Below are 18,057 nucleotides of genomic sequence, written 5' to 3' on the forward strand. Positions count from 1 at the left end.
TCTTTCACCCTACTCATTCTTTTTTTCTTCTTCAACTCCCCAAACTCTCAACGTTTAAACCATCATGATTCGCTGTGTCCTGTGTGGAAGTTCACGTCATTCAGAGAGGGACTGCATCACGCGAGGTGCCTATCTTTTGGGGCAGGCTTTGCTACATCCTATGAGACCTTGTATGTAATATTGTCATCACGTCAAATGGAGAGGCTACTAATACGATATATCAGCAGCTGCAAGACGCGCAGCCCGAGCGGCCGCACTTCGAGTTGGTATGTGATTTGATGATCGATTTCTAATACTAGATGAGTGCTGATTTTGATGGGTGGGTAGAAGCTGCTGTAGCTATTACCGAGCGAGATCATGCACTTTCCCCCGCCACATTTCAAGCCTTTGCCGTACTCACTACTATCGTCGCAGAGTACACCGCCGCGATGGAGGCCCGTATCACCGCATTTGAAGCCCGAGTTGACGCAGTCCAAGCCCGCCTCGACGCAGCTGAGCCCCAGCTTGATTTACCCCATTTCGGCGCAGTTCGAGCCAATCTCGCTGAAATTCAAGGTAATCTCGCTGCTTCTGAATTCGAGCTGATCACAGGCCCCATAGCCCAGCTCGCCATACTTCAAGCCCAGTCCGCCGAAGAGCTTGCTACCCAGTTAACAGCTCTAAAAATTACCCTTAATGGCTGGATTGTCGAGATTGAAGCCCACCTTGAAGAGAGCGAAAGTCGTGTGGAGACTAATTCTGTTTCTGCTGAGCACTACTGAGAATTTGTGGTTCCCTTTTCCACCCGTCACCACAGCAGGAGCATCAGTCGGTATGTCTCTTATTATCATGTCCTTTCATTATCATACAGGACACATAGAATATTCCTACGATATCTAAATAGTCTTCGCTACGATTACCGCGCGTCTTCCACTTTACCGACGTCGATGACGATGAGCGCGAGAACGAGAACGAAGTGATTATGGAATTGTCACCACGTCGGGATATTGACTCGATGGAGGCAAAGTATGTCGTGCATCCAGCTATCATCTTGAGGGTTGGGACTGGATATCAAAGTATCCAGTTTTCCCTTTGCGTGAAACTAGATGCTATGCTCTAAAAATACAAATGCAAATTGTCAACACTGGTATCATATTATTGACACTGGCATAATTTTCAACATCTCTTAATACCTGTCGTCAAACTGAGGTATGCCAAAGTTTCTGAAATTGATTTCATATCACGGACGATCAAAAACTCACGTAGGCTTTCGTCCATATGTAGACCAGGCTAGACCGTATGGGGCCTAGTGCTGTGCGTAGATAGTTCAGAGAGCTTCGTCTTTCTTTCTCTTCCTCTGACTTGAAATCTCATTTCTTTCGGGTTCTTCGTTAAAAGCTCCTTCTTCCATCTAGCACACTGAACCTCGAAGCTCGCTTCACACCCCTGTGCTCAAGGTGGCCGAATATGCTATGGAGGCTAATCTGCACTCTCCTGTAAAACTACCAACCACTATGGAACTAGATATGGAGCCAGATGAGGAATCAGATTTTTTCGTCAACTTCACTAGCGCCACTCAATATATCGGATCAACCCCTTCTGCTATCATGAGAATCCTTAATAGGGAGATGGAGACAACTAAGATGACGTTATTAGTACTATTCATTAATGTGAACCCGAAATTCATCGAGACGACTCCATCGAAAATGCTCCCGAAATCCGCACGAATTAGTTATAATCATAAGACGCGACAAATGATTGTTAAACTAACAGGGCCAGCCCATGGAGAAGTGACGGGCGGCATCAGCGCTGAAGTCATCCGTCGCGTCACCCTTATGTCTGAGATTCTTAGCGAAGACCTATATCCGATGAATCATGGTCGGATTCGAGGCAACGCTATCTCGAAGGAGCCGGATTGGTCTGTTCGACCTTATACCCTCCCGCTAGGCCACCATCGCGTGTGGCCATCAATTGTTCTAGAGACCGGTGTTTCCGAAAACATGAATGAATTGATGAAGGACGCCAGGTGGTGGCTGTCAAATAGTAAGGGCCTAGTAAATATGGTCCTTGTTGTGACAGTTGATCAAAAAATTCCACATATCACGTTCCGATGCGTGGTCATCACCAATACCTTTGCTCGTCACACTGGCATTACTAGATATGTCTGTTCAACCCGTCATGAAATGGAACAAACGCGAGATGCCAATGGGAGCGTCGTCACCACTAATGGCCCCTTAGTTTTTCACATTGATGAACTCTTCCTCCGAACACCAATTGCGCCAGAAACAGATATCATATTCAGCGCTCAAGTCATGGATAGACTTGCCTCCGAAGTTTGGAAGACTCTTGGAATTTAGGTCACTACCTTTTTTGTTCCTATCTCTTCCTCTCTTTAGCTTACTTTTTCTTTTCCTTTCCCGATATGTTTTCAGTTTATTGATACCTATAGCAGACCTATACATCTTATATGTAAACATCTCCCTTATAACATTGTCTTTATTTCTGTTGATTTGAATTTAAGCAAACCCGGGTTTCATTCAAAATAAATCATCAATTAAGTAGATCGATCAAGTGAACATCAGATCAAAAGAAGTGAGGCCAGCTCACACATATGGAAGGTTTCAAAAATGAAAAATAAAAACATTATAAATCAAATCAAATGAACATCTTCAGGAACTGCAAATGACTCGGGGCTGACTCGTCGATTCTGGAGCTCTGCCAGGCCTAGTTAGCTGTCTTTCAGATAGTCTTGGAACCCTGATTAGGGGTTCACTATGGACGCACTTAGAACCCTCCAGGACTCGTAGTAAGGTGGAAATTCCTTTTCAAACTCCAATAATTTACCCTAAACTTTATTTTTCCCATTTGCATCGTCTATCAAAATACATCTCGGCCCTCCTAATCATCTAGACATGGCATGCCAACAACGTCAAATAGGTATCTCATCAAGTCATTTCTCCTGGTCAACATCACGTAGACACAGCCTTCATTTCCCACATACACCTCTTGCACGTACATCCTCCTCCCAAAGCACCAGAAGCCCACTCTCTCCGCTCGTTCACCGGCAGTCCAATATCACAGTAATGATTCATGATCTCCTCATCCTTCTTAATACCCCCGGGCTTTGGATCAACCATTTCCGGGACTCCAGCCTCGTCCTTTCTGACCCAAACAGCAGTCTCTTCATTCGAACGAGCCCGGAAGGTAATCTCACTACCCCACTCCCAACAGACATTAGGATCGCAAGAGTGATTTGCAAGACACCAGAGCGGGTGCACAGCGCACAGTTCAGGACCGCCGTCCCAAGTAGACAGACGACCAGAAGCAGTTCCGCGGAATTTAGCATACAGCGTATTCAAGACCCAGGTATCGTATAGGTGGAGGGAGGTGTATGGATCTATTTCCATCTCGTCCAGAATTCGCATAGGCTGCATGATATTCAGCTGGAAGGAGAAAGGCAAGAAATTGGCGGGCTGATCCTTTTCAGAAGCGGTTTCAATATCAAAGGGTCGAAAGTCTCCCCAGATATACTTCACCTCGGGCAGGTCCAGCACATGTACATCCTGTGTAGCGGACATGGCCAGTGCGCGTCCGAGTAGAAGCAGGTATAGATAATCTGCTTTATCCTTAGGGTCTGGAATATCCTTCCCAATAGAATCGAGCCCCTCTTCAAGACCACAGGTCGCACCGTGATACACCTCTTGCGCATTATCGTGGCATTTCTGACTGCAGAAGATGGTATCGTCGCAGTCGCCCTCACATCTGACAGGGGGCTCAGCAGCGGATAGATCAGGCAGAGGGGCATGGCACGCGTCGCACAGGTCATCATGGAGGCGATTGGTAGCAGTGAGAAGTGAAGTTTCACGCAAGATGATCTCATTGGGAGCGATATCTTCCTTAGCGTACAGACCTAGCTGCACAGAGGTAGAGTCGAAGCCCTGGTACAACCTAGGCAGGTATGTAACGCGAACCTCACACTTGGGCGCGATCTCAGACAATCTCTCGTTCAGGTAGTTCAGTTCCTCGGGAGAACTACGGTCTGGTTCATGTTCGTTCCAGGGATAGACGATGCGGCGGGCTCTTCCTTGAGCTGGAAACAAGGTAGGATCCATGGATTCTAGTGGTGTTTCGCTTTTACTTAATTTTGTGTAGATCTCTCGCAATGGGTCCATCTCCTTATCGAGGAGTTTTTTGGCCGTGGTCGTCTCTTCGGATTCTGGCGCATACTCGCGTAAGACCTTGAGACCGCGCATACCGAACTCATATGCATCGCGATAACAGTGAGCTTGGTATAAACCGCGCACAAGCATGGTATAGACATTCATAATAAGGGCATCGTATTCTTCTTTTGTCACAGGTACCGTTCCATCATCTTCATCTTCATCGTCATCGTCATCGTCATCTTCGTTCTTGTCGCATTCAACATGGGAAGGATTCACATTGTCGCCAGCAACAGAATGAACCTTCTTCTTAGCATGGTATTCACATGCATCCGGCTCTATAACAGACTCGAGGAGGGAAAGTGCGCGATAAGCGTCTGCAGCAACGAGGTCGAAAAAGCCTAGGCTGTCGTATATGCGTGCTCGATCGAGATAGAGACTTGGGTTATGGGGGTCATTGTAGATCTCAGTGGTTTTGAGATCCCGATCCTCTAGTAATTGAGGAAACCTACTATTACTCATCGTGTCGGTATGAAGTAGATGTGAAGTTGAAATAGAAGATTCTTTGATTCTCAGATTTTCAATGTGGGGCTTCCCGTTTCGGTGGCAACGTACACTACAGAGTACAGAGTATGAAAGTATATAGTATATAGTATGGAGTACTCCGTGCTTTCTATGTATTACTGGAAAATTCATACTCTCTCTAGCAATTTTATGAGTAACCAGGTAACCATGCTCATTATAGCAAATCAAAACCTCAAACCTCCCTTTTCCATGCCCAGTGCAACCCATGCAACCTGTAAGAAATAGAATGTAATCAAAACGCAGGCATCATCACATCACCTATCCCTGTTAGCGCTCTGAAACGTGAATAAGACTAAAACTAAGACATACTAGGCAATCATCGTTGAGAGCAATGGTGGGCCCCCCTTCTCCTAATTGTAGCCCAATCTCTGGTTCATCAACACCAGTCTGTCGACGGCCAAGGGCGGAAGACAGATGAGAGAGCATAGATCTCTGTTTGTAATGTAATGGTCAGTGCTGAAAAGCATGTCATGTTACTTCAACCTACGGTGATGTAAGCCTCATCAATACCCCCGTGACGGTCCACGTCGTTCTGGGTTATGATGCGGTAACTGTCTTGTAGACACTTGCGACTTCCAAGCCCAAAATTTTCGCTAGTCACGCCAAACATGTTTGCTGGACAGTCTGGGTCAAGGATATCTTGGCCGCGACGGGCTTGATCTTGGGCGCGGCGGTCCGGAGAGAATATCTTGATTGTGTTATCAATTCCCGACACAGCAAGCATTGGCTCGTTGGGATGTCCTTCAATGACATTCACAACGTCACTATCACCCTTGAGGATGTTTACTAGATTGGCCGTCTTGCGATCCCAGATAAACACATGACCTGAATCACTGCCACTGACGACATATTCGTCGTTGAGCCCAAAAAAGTTCACATCTTTCACAGTCTTGACGTTGCAATGTCCCCGATAGACTTGTGAGTGCGGCATGCATGGCGCATCACTCGATATGCTTAGTCGTACTGGCAGAGAAGGGCGATATTGCCTATATCCACTCCCAGTCTCCGGGTCCTCATCATCGCTCGTGTCGTCATTTTCACTTGAGTCTTCCGCTTCGAAGTCATCCATATAGTAGTGGTCTCCGAAATGATAGTCTGAGCTGGATTCACTGTCTGAACTAGACTCAGCATCAAGGGATGCACTGTCCCTGTTACCCGGGATTTCAGAAGTTGTGGGACGGGGTGCCCCGGCATTGGAGTGTGAAATGGATCCGACGTATGAACTAGATCCAAGATTAATCGGCCCATCACCGAACGCTTCGTTGACATAGGGTTGGTTGACACCGGTACCTGCCGTCATCAAAATCCCCCGGCATACATTCATGACCCAAAACCGGATTGTTACTCGATCTGTAGGATCTGTAGATAGGGTTGTGATTATTTCAGCGGCAGTTTCTACTACTGGTACTTTCACAGCATCTCCAAAAGCAACCACGGCCTCACGTTGAGTATCGAACACAACCCGGATAGCATGTTGCGCGAATCGCGAGGTGTTGACATTGAGAATAGGCATTTCATTTGCTAAGTCAAGCAAATAGGGAATGAGAATGTTATCGATAGCATCCTCTGGGGCGTCAACCGGGATGGGGAATCTGTTCGACTGGCCTGAATCGCATTTGAACCCAGCCAATAGCTCTTGTCTACCGCCCCGAAGCCACAGAAGAATAGCCTTGATAAAATCATAGCCGAACTGGGCACCCCGTCGGATGTGAGGGTCTTCTCTGGGTGGGGGAGATATCCTAGCAAACTCGTCCATCTCCTCTGAGTCGGATGAGTGGTTTGTTGACCTCGCCAAAGTCTGTGCAATAGTGCCGGCGGCTTGAACGAATCTCCACGATTCTTGGCGACGGCGATGCATCAATTGTTGATATTCAGATATTTCGGCGGTTGAATCTTGTCGGGAGCTCAGTTTCCGAATGCTTTGATCCATCTGGGCCAGACAAATGGCTGCCAATGTTACTGCAGATGCAAAAGGGTTCAATTCAGCCGCATCATCTGTCTCGCTCGGCTCTGCGTCATTTACCTGCGGTGAGAACAACGCCTGCCGAGTTTTAATCAAGCCTTGCGCAATATCGAAGTTTAGTGACTCGGTTTCGCCTACGGCGTGTAATTTTTCCGATGAATTGTCTGAGGATTCATTGCTCTCCAAAAGATCATCGGTTTCAAGTTCAAAACGTCGTGACAAATGACGATCGCTACTGCCCTGAGAGGAGCTTGATGTTTGACTTTGGCGCTTGCGCTTGCGCTTGTGGCTGTCGCCGTCGCTGTTGCTGTGTGAAGAGCTCTTGCTACGTCTGCCCTTGCCCTTGGATGCTGACTTCGCTGAAGGTTCCCGAGCATCTGGGCTCCGAATGAGATTGAAACTGTAGATATGATCGCCCGACCAACTCACCACCATTTCGTTAGGATTTGCATCGCTGATTTTGCAGGCTGTGATGTGTCCATCGTCCATGTCCTGCCTCTCACTATTGCGAGGAGCAAATCGTCGCACGCAACGGGTTGCCTGGCTCATAAGCTCATCCGCGTGACTGCCCACGCTAGGAATGGACTTGTCCGGGGAGCCCCTCTCTGCAAAGATATCCCGACCTGCCATGCGTCGATCATGGAGGAAACAGTGCATGTGGGCCCCACCTAGCGCAATGTAATGTGGCTGTGAAGGAGAGCAGGAGATTGTGTTGAGATCCAGGTTGTAGCGTTTGTAGGAGATCAACGCCGGGGGAACATTGGAAGAATCATGTCTTATACCTGGTCGATGGGCCATGAAGCCCTGACCACCTCTCGGGGCCGGATATGCAGACGATGGTTGGCGCAAGTCCCATTGTCGAACCTCGCCATCTTCGGAGCATGTTAAAAAGAGATATGGGGACGACTCGGTCACGATTCGTTTGACACGATCTGAATGACTGCGATAGACCCTAGCATTGGTGTTTTCTTCATTTAGATATTGCACTCCATCGAAGAATTTGTTGAATCGTTCACTCCGAGTCGAGGTCGAGGGAGCAGCGGCCGCGTTACCGCTGGAGTATTCGATATCAAAGATACGCACCTGTGAATCACCGCCACATGTGATTAACGTTCTATCATTGGAGTGTGGCATGAACTTGACGGAGAATATATTAGCGGCATGACCGGTGTGGACGGTCGTGTTCAATTGGAAGGGAGAATTTGAGGAATCAGCTTGATAAGAGTATATATTGAGGTGTTGATCGTCCGAACCCGAGGCTAAGAGATTACCAGAGCGGGACCAACTATCGATGTGTTAGCGCGCAGCCAGCGTATGTATGGGAGTGCGCCCACCCGAAGATGGAAATTCAACACGCACCTAAGGGCATTCACACATCCTGTATGACCGCCAAGCTCATTGACAATGTCGAGGTCATCAAGCATTTGTTTACAGCCATGAATCCCACGCACGCTGGCCTGAAGCGATTGACTCCCACATTCCCGGCGCAGAAGCAGATTGTACAGAGAATCCTTCATGACAACGGGGACGTTGAGCTGGGGAATAAAGCAGTTAGGGACTAGCGATCATGTTGTTTCCGATTTCCTATTTTGCGGAGTCACTTCTTGGAACGGAATAGTGTATGGTCGCAACGAGAGAGTAGATGACGTCAAGAGAGTAGTAGAGAAGTGAAATAAAACGGATTAGTTAATTGAAAGAAGGTGAAAAACAAGGGAGGAGAAATGTCAAGTGATTGAGATAAAACCGGATATTGTTGTTTTTGTAGAGAAAGAGAACCTGTTCGTGCGGTCCAGACTGCGACAAAGAAATTACTCAGCGACTCACAGCACAACCCGGGGAAATAAAGGTTACTAGTACTTGCTACTATACCTCTATTTTCGTACTTTTGCTCCTTTCATTGAAACAGGTTTTATTTTCCATTTTTCCATTTTTCCATGCTAATCTGTAAGAGTTAACCCTAAAAATACATATTACGCGTTATCAACGTTATCGCTTCAAGTACAGAGGGTATGGAGTACTCTATTCAAGTACTCAGTCCAGTCCTCCATACTCCTACTCGTGCATTGCTCTCGAAAGCTGTCAGATGCGATGCCAGCTGACTGACAGTCTTCCTCTCAGCACAGATCAACTCAGTCTCCAGAGTAATCATGACCTGAATCTCTTCTATCATCAGCTGAATGGACTCTGTAAGGCCTCGGACCACTCTCGTGAGAGCGGACTGCTCAAGGCGTTCCAACTCTCCGAACCCGAGGAGATCCAAGCTTTGTAGTTCTCGCGCGCATAGTTCAAGCTTTGCTCGTAAACCTGTGGCTTCCTCTTTCCATGCCCGGTCGAGTGGATCGATAAAAGTCGCATCCAAAATCCCCGACAACGCTCGTTGCTGTCGGACACTCTCTGCATGCTCAAACCAATCATTAAAACATGTCACGACCCAGTCATATCGTCCATCCTTCCCTCTGCTCAGTAGATCTGATATCTCCTGTAGTATTTGTGACAGGATCTGAATCTGTTCAGTAAATTCGTGGGGGCCCCGGTGATCGTGACAATTCCGAAGCCAACTGCCCAAGGCCCGTCCATTTAGTTCTTGTTGCTGTCTCTTCTCATCTCCCAGTACTGATCGATATAGAATTGCCACAGTGTCATACTTCTTCTTTAGCCGAGACTCGGACTCTTTTTTGAATTTTGTCTGCCGTTCGAGTGAGCTAGAATAGAAGAGGCTGAGTTGGAGGAGCTCCGTCTGTAGGGCTGCGATCTCGGGCCACGAGGTCGGGATCAAGCCACTTGCCGTGCGGAAATCTCCCGTGGGTGTCGGTGGCTTAATCTGATTCTTGAGTGAGGATTGTGGTTGATAAGTTGAAAACTGCCGATTCGCGACCGGTGCGGGGTCGGTCATGGACCTTGATGAAACCACTTGGCTCCGGTGTCGAGTGTGGCCCCGTGCCGTCGCTGACACGTTTGACATGCCTGACCCTCCTGAGACAGTCACTGGCTGTCTCAAGGAGGCCGATCGAACGGAACGGGGTGGAGGTAAAATCTCGGTCTTTTTGGGTGAAGGAGGTCTGGGTCTGGAAACTGTCGACACCACTGGCTGTCTCAAGGAGGCCGACCGGATCGAACGGGGCGTAGGTGATATCTCAGTCTTTTTAGGCGAATGGGGTCTAGGTCTGGACACGGTGGACACGGAGGATTGCCTCGATTGCAATGGGGGCTGGATACGCGAAGTCGCGGTCTTTGGGGCAGCGACATTGCTAGATCTTGAAGCATCCGGGCGCATCAAGCTGTAGCGGCGAGTGGGAGCTGTTCCAGGGGTAGTTGAAGCGGCCGAGCCCTGGCTGTGTATCTGCAGCGATGCTTCCCGTAGTTTCGGTCTGGATGGTTGCGACCGGGGGACATTATTCCGGGGGACATGATTCTCGTCAGAGCTGCGCTTAGGTAGAAGTGTTCGACTCCGAGTGACCTCTTGGACAGTTGCAGTAGCATCGGGGATTGACGATCGAGTGGTTGGATTGGTTGCAGTGGAAGTCTAGAAGGTTATTAGCTGGAATGCGGAAGAAAGGAACAGGAATGTGAAGAATAAGAAAGTCTTACCTTACGCTCGCGCATCGAAAGAGAGCGCGGAATAGGCATTGGGAATCATGAAACAAGAGCTTGTCAATGTCAAGGGTCCAGCTTCCCGCAGATCTTCCCACATACAGAAGTGAATGTATTGAGTAGTCACGCAATATTGAATCTTGTATTATCTTATTCCTATTACCTATTATTACCTATTTAGGCCAGGTTTATCATTACCTAGTACTGTCTAGTTTCAGCCAACTTTTAAACTAAACTATAATTGATGATCTACAAAGTGTATCGCACAAATCACTATGTGCCGTAATATATGTATTAGATTAAAAGCACTGAATTATCTCAAACCCAAAAGAATAAAATGTAATTTTCGATGATACCAGACGTACTATGTAATTCAACACCCAAAATCAATACAAAGAGTAAACGATGAAGCCTAAGGTGGAGACGATCGACCTCTCGGAAAAAACAACAAATCAACTAAACACCTCAAGTCTTTCCTTATTAAGCATCTTGCATATAACGTCGTAACATGACGGCATTTTGCATATGATCTGGGGATTATTCATGATATCATCCCAGTCTTCTATTTTTCTACCTACTATTGTAGGTAGTTTCATCTGTCGAAACTGAATCTGATCGGGCGGTAATGCTAGGGGCCAAATCGAAGGGGGCCTAAATCATATCGAAATATTACGGTTAGAGCCGGCCGTTTAATACAAAAAGGGAAATACGGAAATACTGGAAATACTGGAAATTGGGTTGAAAGGGATTAAACTACTGGAGCCGTTGCTGATCACTCTCCACACGTGCCCAAACCTATTTACACATAAGATTCCCTCCTTTTCTTCCTCTTCTTCTTCTTCCTCCTCTCAAACATCAACTCATCTTCCCTCTATTACTTCTAGTATACTCCCTTTAATCGAGATGAATGCCCCCGTGGTTCACATCTCTCCTCAGCCTGCCTCTTCAGGCCCGACTGGCATGCCTACCCTCAATATTGTCCAATGTTCTCGCTGCCAACAATCTGTCTATCCATCCAACCAGTCTGGCTCCGGTCCTGTTCAATTTGGCATGAACTCTTACTACTGCAACCGATGTGCCTCTAAAGTCGGATTTCAACGGTGAAAAACAAACCGAGGAAAAGCCTTGGCCTTTTAAGCCTCTCCATACTTCTGTATATGACCACCACATTTCAGTCGGGCTGGTACCACGAAATCCCATTCTTCAATCAGACATCTATCTCGACTCTTCGACACTCTTTGTCCCAAGATTCTCGCTTGGATCACTGAAGAATTCCCCTGTGCCGGCACACCCGAATTCTCACCACGGAAGCCTCGGACGCAAGGACTCGCTCCTTTGACTGAATTCATGCAATATAAAATTTATTATATAACGCAAAAATATGGTCCGACAATTCCGGGGACCCCCCGAACGAACCTCGACCTCGAACTTCGAACCTCAAACTTCGAACCTTGCATGTTCATGCAAAGCCACTCAAGGATATTATCCCTGATCTGGAAAGGTCGGACAAGCCGAGGTTATCTGACCTGTACTCCGTAATATTGTCACATTCGTTGTTATACTCGGTGTCTCGGGATTTGAAAAAGGATTACAGCATTTTTAATGTCTTTCATTTCATCCTCCTGTCATCCTACTATAGTAGAACAAAACCTTAACATGAAACCAATATACTTGAGAAATTACTTCATACTGAACAGAATTTGTCTCGTAAAGAAACTTCCACTAGCGTGGACTAAATCTACGTGTCGTCGTTTCAGCCTCTCAACTGGGCACCCTCTTTATCCGTGTGGAGTTTCGTCTTTTGTCTTCGCCACGTTTGAAGATCCTTTCGTTATCTGTGGATTACGGATAAGCGGAATAGCTGTCGAGTTTTCATACTCCAGTAAGGTGGTTATCCCCGTTAGTTACGAAGTATACCCATCGCATGCGTCAGATAATGCGGAGGTCTTTGGTCTAGACCTTACTTGGACTAATAATATCGTGGCTGTGTTGATGCCTGAAGGGACCCGAGGTCCACTGAAATTTTTTACCCTTTATCTTTAGTTCCAGAATTCTACTGTGTAAGCTTACCATGATCCACCCAGACCAAGACATCCATGGATATATCATATATTTACTCTGTTTACACAGTGCAGCGTTCCATGCCCAGGTGGAAACAAAGTGGAACGTTGGGTCGCTACGATCAAAAAATATCCGAAAAATCATACAACAACACATAAACACCTAGACAAGGTGGCCAGAACTTGAAGGATCGATCGAGAACAACAGATCTTTGCCAAAGCTCTCATTTCTGGGCTTGATGCATCCACAAAGTCTGAGTCATGTGGCCTTGCTCTCTTCTCGAGAGGCAAAAATAGATGACCTCGGGACTTTGCTCTCAATCTCAATGGTGAAGGTTATCTGAAGAGTTTAATACTTCCACTGATTAGACTAGCTTCTTCCTGCTTTGATCTATACATAGTAGATGAACAGGGGAGTTCCAAACCCCCTAAGTCCTATCCCCGGAGCCAACCTAGCCCTCAATGAATATTCCACTCCAGCCTTGGCTGTAAGGTACAGTGGTGATACGGCTAGTGTTTGTGATTAACATGGAAGTTCGCTGTCGGCCGTCTCAATCAGGTAGGTTTTTCGATTTCAACATGCAGATTTATGAGTTGAAGCTTCTGACTCGGTGACCAAGCGGGACTGAGAGAGAATGATGGAGGAGATGGGACCAAGATGTAAATGTTGGTTCGATGAAGCTCAAGTATTCGCTTTCAACATATAGATGACCATCCTTGAACTTCAAGCGCATGGTGTCTTCGCCGAGTCATCGCCATGTTGGCCTCGATGGTCAACCTCGTCGGCCTTTAAGAAGGGAGATTTTCCCACTTCCATTCCTCTTTGTTTCTTTCTTCTTCATACATCCATATGCATGGGTCTTTAACACACCAGCGAGGAGGAATATGAGGTTATTATTGGTGATTAAAAGTGATTAGTTATACCTAACTACCTGGCTGCCCGCGAAGTCGGCCACGTAATTTTACATTCTCATACTTTTTTTTTCATTGCTTGATATAGTTATTGTTGGCTGCGAGTAGAGAACAGAACATTCTGATCATCTTTATCAATGATCCCTTATCTCACCCTTGTTATTAGTGCGCAGTCAATAGTAAAAGCTTATACTTCACAAGCCGAGTAAATAAATCTACAGATATTGAATGTACTGTGTATGGACTCCGAGCACGAATCAATTCCCTATGGGCACATAGTTAAGTGAGGCAAAGTACCCAATCACCAGCTTCTTTTTAATCAGCTATGGAGTACATCGTCCCACACAAGCTAAGTACAGTTTAGCTCAATGTCCAGAGCTTTGAGCTGCAATCGAACCACATGATATGTCTATTATTAATCCATAACACCCTCCCACGATGCCTCACTTCTTCCGTTTTGTCTTTTTTATCCAGGCCCTACTACTTGCAAAATTATTCCAACGTTCACCGTACCTCATGGCTTCGACAGCTCCCACCAAGCAGTGGGCCGATGGGCCTTGCAAGCTTATTGTCACTCCCCAGTATGAGACCAAGAAGACCGACCTCTTCACAACTGGTGCAACACATATGGCCCTACTTCACAACTCCATTCTCCGTGGCTTCAACACTGTTTACCTCCAGGCTCCCCACGTTCAAGATGCCGACAAGGATGCCTTTATTGGATACTCCCAGACATGGTTCCGCTTTGTAAAGTCCCACCACGATGATGAGGAAGAGAACCTCTTCCCCAAGGTCCAAGACCTCCTCGGCGGAGACGAGGGTCTCTGGAAAGAGACACTAGACGAGCATGGTAAGCCTCAATATGAGCTATTTAAATAGGCATACTAACGATACATAGAGTCATTCATCGCCGGCTTGACCGAGTTCAACACTTACCTCTCTGCTCTCCCCTCCCCATCTGAATTCTCATCTACAGAGCTCATCCGAATCATGGACTCCTTCAAAGACAACTTCGAGAACCACTTCCACCGTGAAATCTCTCACATAGCCGCCTTTGCAGACCACCCTAAAGCCCCAGTCCCTGACACGCCCGAACATGCTGAAGCCGCCCTAACATTCAAGACATGGGGCAAGAAGACCGTGTCCAAGGCCGGCGTGCTAGATGTCGTGCCCTTCTTCCTTCTGAACCTGGACCGTACGTACGAAGAAGGCACGTGGGCTAACTGGCCTCCCATGCCGGCTCCTATCAAGTGGGGTCTTACCAACATTGCCGGATCCTGGTATGGCTCTTGGTGGAAGTTCTCTAGCTGTGACTCCCAGGGCCAGCCACAAGAGCTTTATGCTCTGCGATCTGTCAAGTCTGAGCTGTAGTGCAGAGATATATCATCTAGGCTCAGGTATGAACGAGATCGGTGATAGGTATTATGTCTGTTACGTTTATGATTACGCATTGAGCATTGATCGATTTAATAAAGGTGGTTTCGCCCCTCTAGTCCTCATGATTTCGTCAATATTTTCGGGAATCGGGCGTATTTGAGGTACCCAATTTGAAATACAATCTGAAATACAACATTTGAACTCTTCCTATCTTCCAACACATGTTCATAACAGTCCTATCAGTTCATGGCAATTCAATACGTCATTATTCCATTCAGGCCACTCCGTCAGTGCTCGTTGCAAGGAGTTTCAATATCCCGAACCAGCCCGAATACTCCAAACTCCACGCCTATAGAGAAAAGACCACAGCTTATTTCGCATGACTGATGATCTCTGCATATAGATCATCTGGAATCAATTGGACAAGATAGACCGTTACTTCGATGATCTTCTCCGCCTCTAGAGGAGGCAAAGATCGAAGAATCTTGTTAGGGCTAATCCAAACTGTCAGTATATAAAGGCTCATTCACTAACACGTGGAACAACTCACTTTGAGCTCTCGAGGAGAGTATCCCGTAGGCGAATGAGCTGCGCGACAATGCAGAGGATGTTCAAGTGTGGTCCGTAAGCAAAAAGGAAATCCCACAGATGGAGTACCTCTGGCAATGGCGGCGTACAAGCACATAGCGTTAGCACAGAGGGAAAAGCGTAGAGCTCAGCTTGCATGCCCTTCGAGAAAAGATGGGCTGCCAGCTTAGGCTCCACTATTTCCAGACATCTGTCAACCAAGCGAAGACCCTTATGCACTCCATCCATAGCACCTCGAATGTAACCTGGGCATTCCTTGGTCACGAAGTAGTGAAAGAGGGCAAAGGCTTCCACCTCACTGCGGGCAGCATACAAGAACGGTGCACAGAGCACATTCATGCCTTGTACGTAGATTGCAGTCTCCGCAACAGCATGAGTATTGAGTGGGTCTTCAGGCTCCTCTGCAATGCTCGGAGGTGTGTTTATCATCATTTCCATCTCCCGTCTACGGGACGAAGGCCGGGATCGGGGTTTGGGTTTTGAATCGTGCAATTTCCATGCCACTGCATTGAGCAGTCGGATAAGGCTTGCTTCAGTCACACGACGCTTAAAGAGGGGATCGGTTGCCAGCGTGCGAAAGGTGTCGTTGCGGATTTTGCTGTACGCGGGAGAGCGGCCCCGGTGGACTAGACCGAGGTAATCATCTGTAGGTAGTGGAGCGACATTAAGGAGGACAAGCCACAGATAGATCCGGTACGCAGACTGTTTCATTTCAAGTTAGCAACAAACCATAACAAACCATACAAACACTGACCATGCCATCACCATCCGCCTCCACCTTAGCCGTCAAGACGAGGTATTTCAGCTCCTGTAGACCCTCCTGTGTGTTCCCGCCCGGACCATCTCGTAAGAAGTTCTCCAGAAGTGATCTCTTGATCCCCACCCCAGACCCAGTCTTCCGAGCAGGGCGTCTTTGAGACGCGGCCAGATTAGAGTCGCGAGAAGCATCGCTACTCGATCGTGCTCTACGATTGATAGGCGCTCGTGCAGCAGAATTGGGGGTACGAATTCTTTCAGAGTCAGTTCGGTGAAGTCCTGGACGAGAAGACTGAGTCTGGGCAATGAGAGCACTTGACGTTGTCAGGACTTGATGCGATCGGATCTTGCGCAGCCTGGACAGCGTCCGTGGCGAGGATGGGTCCTCGGGGCCAGTAAAGGCCCAAGAAGGCTGTAGGTTGGCCATATTTTGCTCTATGAATGCATTTACAAAACGTAAACAAAGGTTGCCAAGGTGAGTGGACTCTAGAGTGGGGAAAAAATTATCCACTGATTTTCTACCGTTAGAGAACTGCGGGCCAAAACATAGCAAGCCACATTCTAATTGGATATATTTCACTTGCATTGTTGCACTGTCTACAATAACACATTGATTTCAAAATAGGACATCATAAAGAACAGCCTAACAGGCCAAACGCCAACGCCAACCTCGAACCTCGAACCTCGAAATGTTAAATTTAAGCGTGAGTTGGGCCAGCCTGTCTTCCGGTCGCCTCACCTCCGCCCACAACACTGCGAACAAATTCATGGTATTGGAAAGTCTCGCCTCGCTTTGTGGTTCCAGCCTTGGAGCGATCTCCAAAAGCCCGACGTCCCTTGAATCCACTCAGAACCTCATCAATCTGTTGTTCAGTTAAGGGCACATCTCCATCCTCGGGAAGGGTATGCAATAGAGCATCACGTAACTCTGCAATATCGACTTGGCCGTTATCGTCATCATCAAATGCCGCGAGCGCATTGAGCAGCTCCTGCGAAGATGACATTGGCGACATCAGAAGAGATAAAGTGTTTAAGAAATTCGGAAAGTTGATAGTCTGTCCCGTTCCGGGTGGGAAGAAACGCGCAAGTGTAGAGGGCGATGAATCTTGGCCTGAAGCACATATCGTTAATATTGTCCTGACAAAATTGAGGGGAAAAAACCTACCTAAATTCATCAATACGTCCGCGACGTCATCTTTGTTGACCAATCCATCATTGTCGCGATCAAGGACTTGAAAAGCCTCGCGAATCTCTCTCACTTGATGAGGAGGCAGATTGCCTGCCGCATCTGTATTTACAGCAACTATTCCGTTTGATCGGCTCAGAATAGGTGACGTGTGTCCAGGTGCCTGCGCACCTTTAGTTGGAGAAGGAGGAAGCTCTCGAGTGAAGTTTGGCTGGGGAATCGGGCTTTGTTTCGGGTAGATGGATTCTCCTTCCTCTACTGTGTATGATTGATTGAGCTTGCTAGGCGATTGGATGGGAGTGTAGCCTCCTCTGCTTGAAGGGCTTGCTGGGGTAACACCACGAGCGGAGGGTGGGGAATTGGGTGTAGACGGTCGGCGGAAGGGCGATGCGCGCTGCCCCCCAAAAGAAAGGGGCGAGGGCTTGAAAGATAGATTACTAGCCTGCATATTATTAGATGTGAAACCTTTGATTGGGATCTCAGACGTACCATGGTGATGTGGTAGAGAAGATATCAATATCAAGTTGAGAGTAAACAATGCCCCGGCAACAAGTCGGCCCGGGGCACGTGCATTTAAGCGCGTCATTTCTTCAAATATAGATTGTATTGACGGCTAGAGAGATTTCATAATATTTTCACATTTACTGCATAATCGGACCATCTAGGTCACTGTATTAAACCCCCTATATCTTTCAATGTCTATGACCATATTGCTCTGTTTTCTGTATCATAATAGAAGATTAAATCGAGTGTTATCGCTTATCACCCCCGCTATGAAGATCCACCCTTTTCCTGAGTACTGTACTAAGCACCCCCCTGAACCACTCAATCTACACGGTGATTGGCCTATTGCCCTTCCGTTCTTAAAGTCCAGGCCTGCAGAGAGGACAGTGCTTTTTG

The 18,057-nt window shown here is 47.2% G+C and overlaps 9 protein-coding genes across 9 annotated transcripts; 4 read left to right on the forward strand and 5 right to left on the reverse strand.

Moving 5' to 3' along the window:
- Window positions 1-299: 299 nt before the first annotated feature.
- Window positions 300-761, forward strand: N7495_004962 (uncharacterized protein; the record flags this gene model as incomplete). The annotated part of the gene is made up of 1 exon (XM_057207613.1): window positions 300-761. One exon carries the CDS (start codon window positions 300-302, stop codon window positions 759-761), a length of 462 nt encoding a protein of 153 aa, XP_057061387.1.
- A 690-nt stretch (window positions 762-1,451) lies between these two features.
- Window positions 1,452-2,336, forward strand: N7495_004963 (uncharacterized protein; the record flags this gene model as incomplete). The annotated part of the gene is made up of 1 exon (XM_057207614.1): window positions 1,452-2,336. The coding sequence occupies one exon, from the start codon at window positions 1,452-1,454 to the stop codon at window positions 2,334-2,336; it is 885 nt and encodes a 294-aa protein (XP_057061388.1).
- A 612-nt stretch (window positions 2,337-2,948) lies between these two features.
- On the reverse strand, window positions 2,949-4,661 carry N7495_004964 (putative MYND domain protein; the record flags this gene model as incomplete). Its single annotated transcript, XM_057207615.1, has 1 exon — window positions 2,949-4,661. The coding sequence occupies one exon, from the start codon at window positions 4,659-4,661 to the stop codon at window positions 2,949-2,951; it is 1,713 nt and encodes a 570-aa protein (XP_057061389.1).
- A 541-nt stretch (window positions 4,662-5,202) lies between these two features.
- On the reverse strand, window positions 5,203-8,204 carry N7495_004965 (WD repeat-containing protein; the record flags this gene model as incomplete). The annotated part of the gene is made up of 2 exons (XM_057207616.1): window positions 5,203-7,972; window positions 8,047-8,204. 2 exons carry the CDS (start codon window positions 8,202-8,204, stop codon window positions 5,203-5,205), a joined length of 2,928 nt encoding a protein of 975 aa, XP_057061390.1.
- Window positions 8,205-8,710: 506 nt separating this feature from the next.
- On the reverse strand, window positions 8,711-10,314 carry N7495_004966 (uncharacterized protein; the record flags this gene model as incomplete). The annotated part of the gene is made up of 2 exons (XM_057207617.1): window positions 8,711-10,210; window positions 10,276-10,314. The coding sequence occupies 2 exons, from the start codon at window positions 10,312-10,314 to the stop codon at window positions 8,711-8,713; spliced, it is 1,539 nt and encodes a 512-aa protein (XP_057061391.1).
- Window positions 10,315-11,181: 867 nt separating this feature from the next.
- On the forward strand, window positions 11,182-11,382 carry N7495_004967 (uncharacterized protein; the record flags this gene model as incomplete). The annotated part of the gene is made up of 1 exon (XM_057207618.1): window positions 11,182-11,382. One exon carries the CDS (start codon window positions 11,182-11,184, stop codon window positions 11,380-11,382), a length of 201 nt encoding a protein of 66 aa, XP_057061392.1.
- Window positions 11,383-13,766: 2,384 nt separating this feature from the next.
- On the forward strand, window positions 13,767-14,621 carry N7495_004968 (hemerythrin domain-containing protein; the record flags this gene model as incomplete). Its single annotated transcript, XM_057207619.1, has 2 exons — window positions 13,767-14,100; window positions 14,149-14,621. The coding sequence occupies 2 exons, from the start codon at window positions 13,767-13,769 to the stop codon at window positions 14,619-14,621; spliced, it is 807 nt and encodes a 268-aa protein (XP_057061393.1).
- Window positions 14,622-15,173: 552 nt separating this feature from the next.
- Window positions 15,174-16,398, reverse strand: N7495_004969 (TBC domain-containing protein; the record flags this gene model as incomplete). Its single annotated transcript, XM_057207620.1, has 2 exons — window positions 15,174-15,917; window positions 15,970-16,398. 2 exons carry the CDS (start codon window positions 16,396-16,398, stop codon window positions 15,174-15,176), a joined length of 1,173 nt encoding a protein of 390 aa, XP_057061394.1.
- A 271-nt stretch (window positions 16,399-16,669) lies between these two features.
- Window positions 16,670-17,743, reverse strand: N7495_004970 (uncharacterized protein; the record flags this gene model as incomplete). Its single annotated transcript, XM_057207621.1, has 1 exon — window positions 16,670-17,743. The coding sequence occupies one exon, from the start codon at window positions 17,741-17,743 to the stop codon at window positions 16,670-16,672; it is 1,074 nt and encodes a 357-aa protein (XP_057061395.1).
- Window positions 17,744-18,057: the final 314 nt, after the last annotated feature.

Source organism: Penicillium taxi, assembly GCF_028828555.1.
Source record: "Penicillium taxi strain IBT 34144 chromosome Unknown utg000004l_segment0_segment0, whole genome shotgun sequence".
NCBI classification, from domain to species: domain Eukaryota; kingdom Fungi; phylum Ascomycota; class Eurotiomycetes; order Eurotiales; family Aspergillaceae; genus Penicillium; species Penicillium taxi.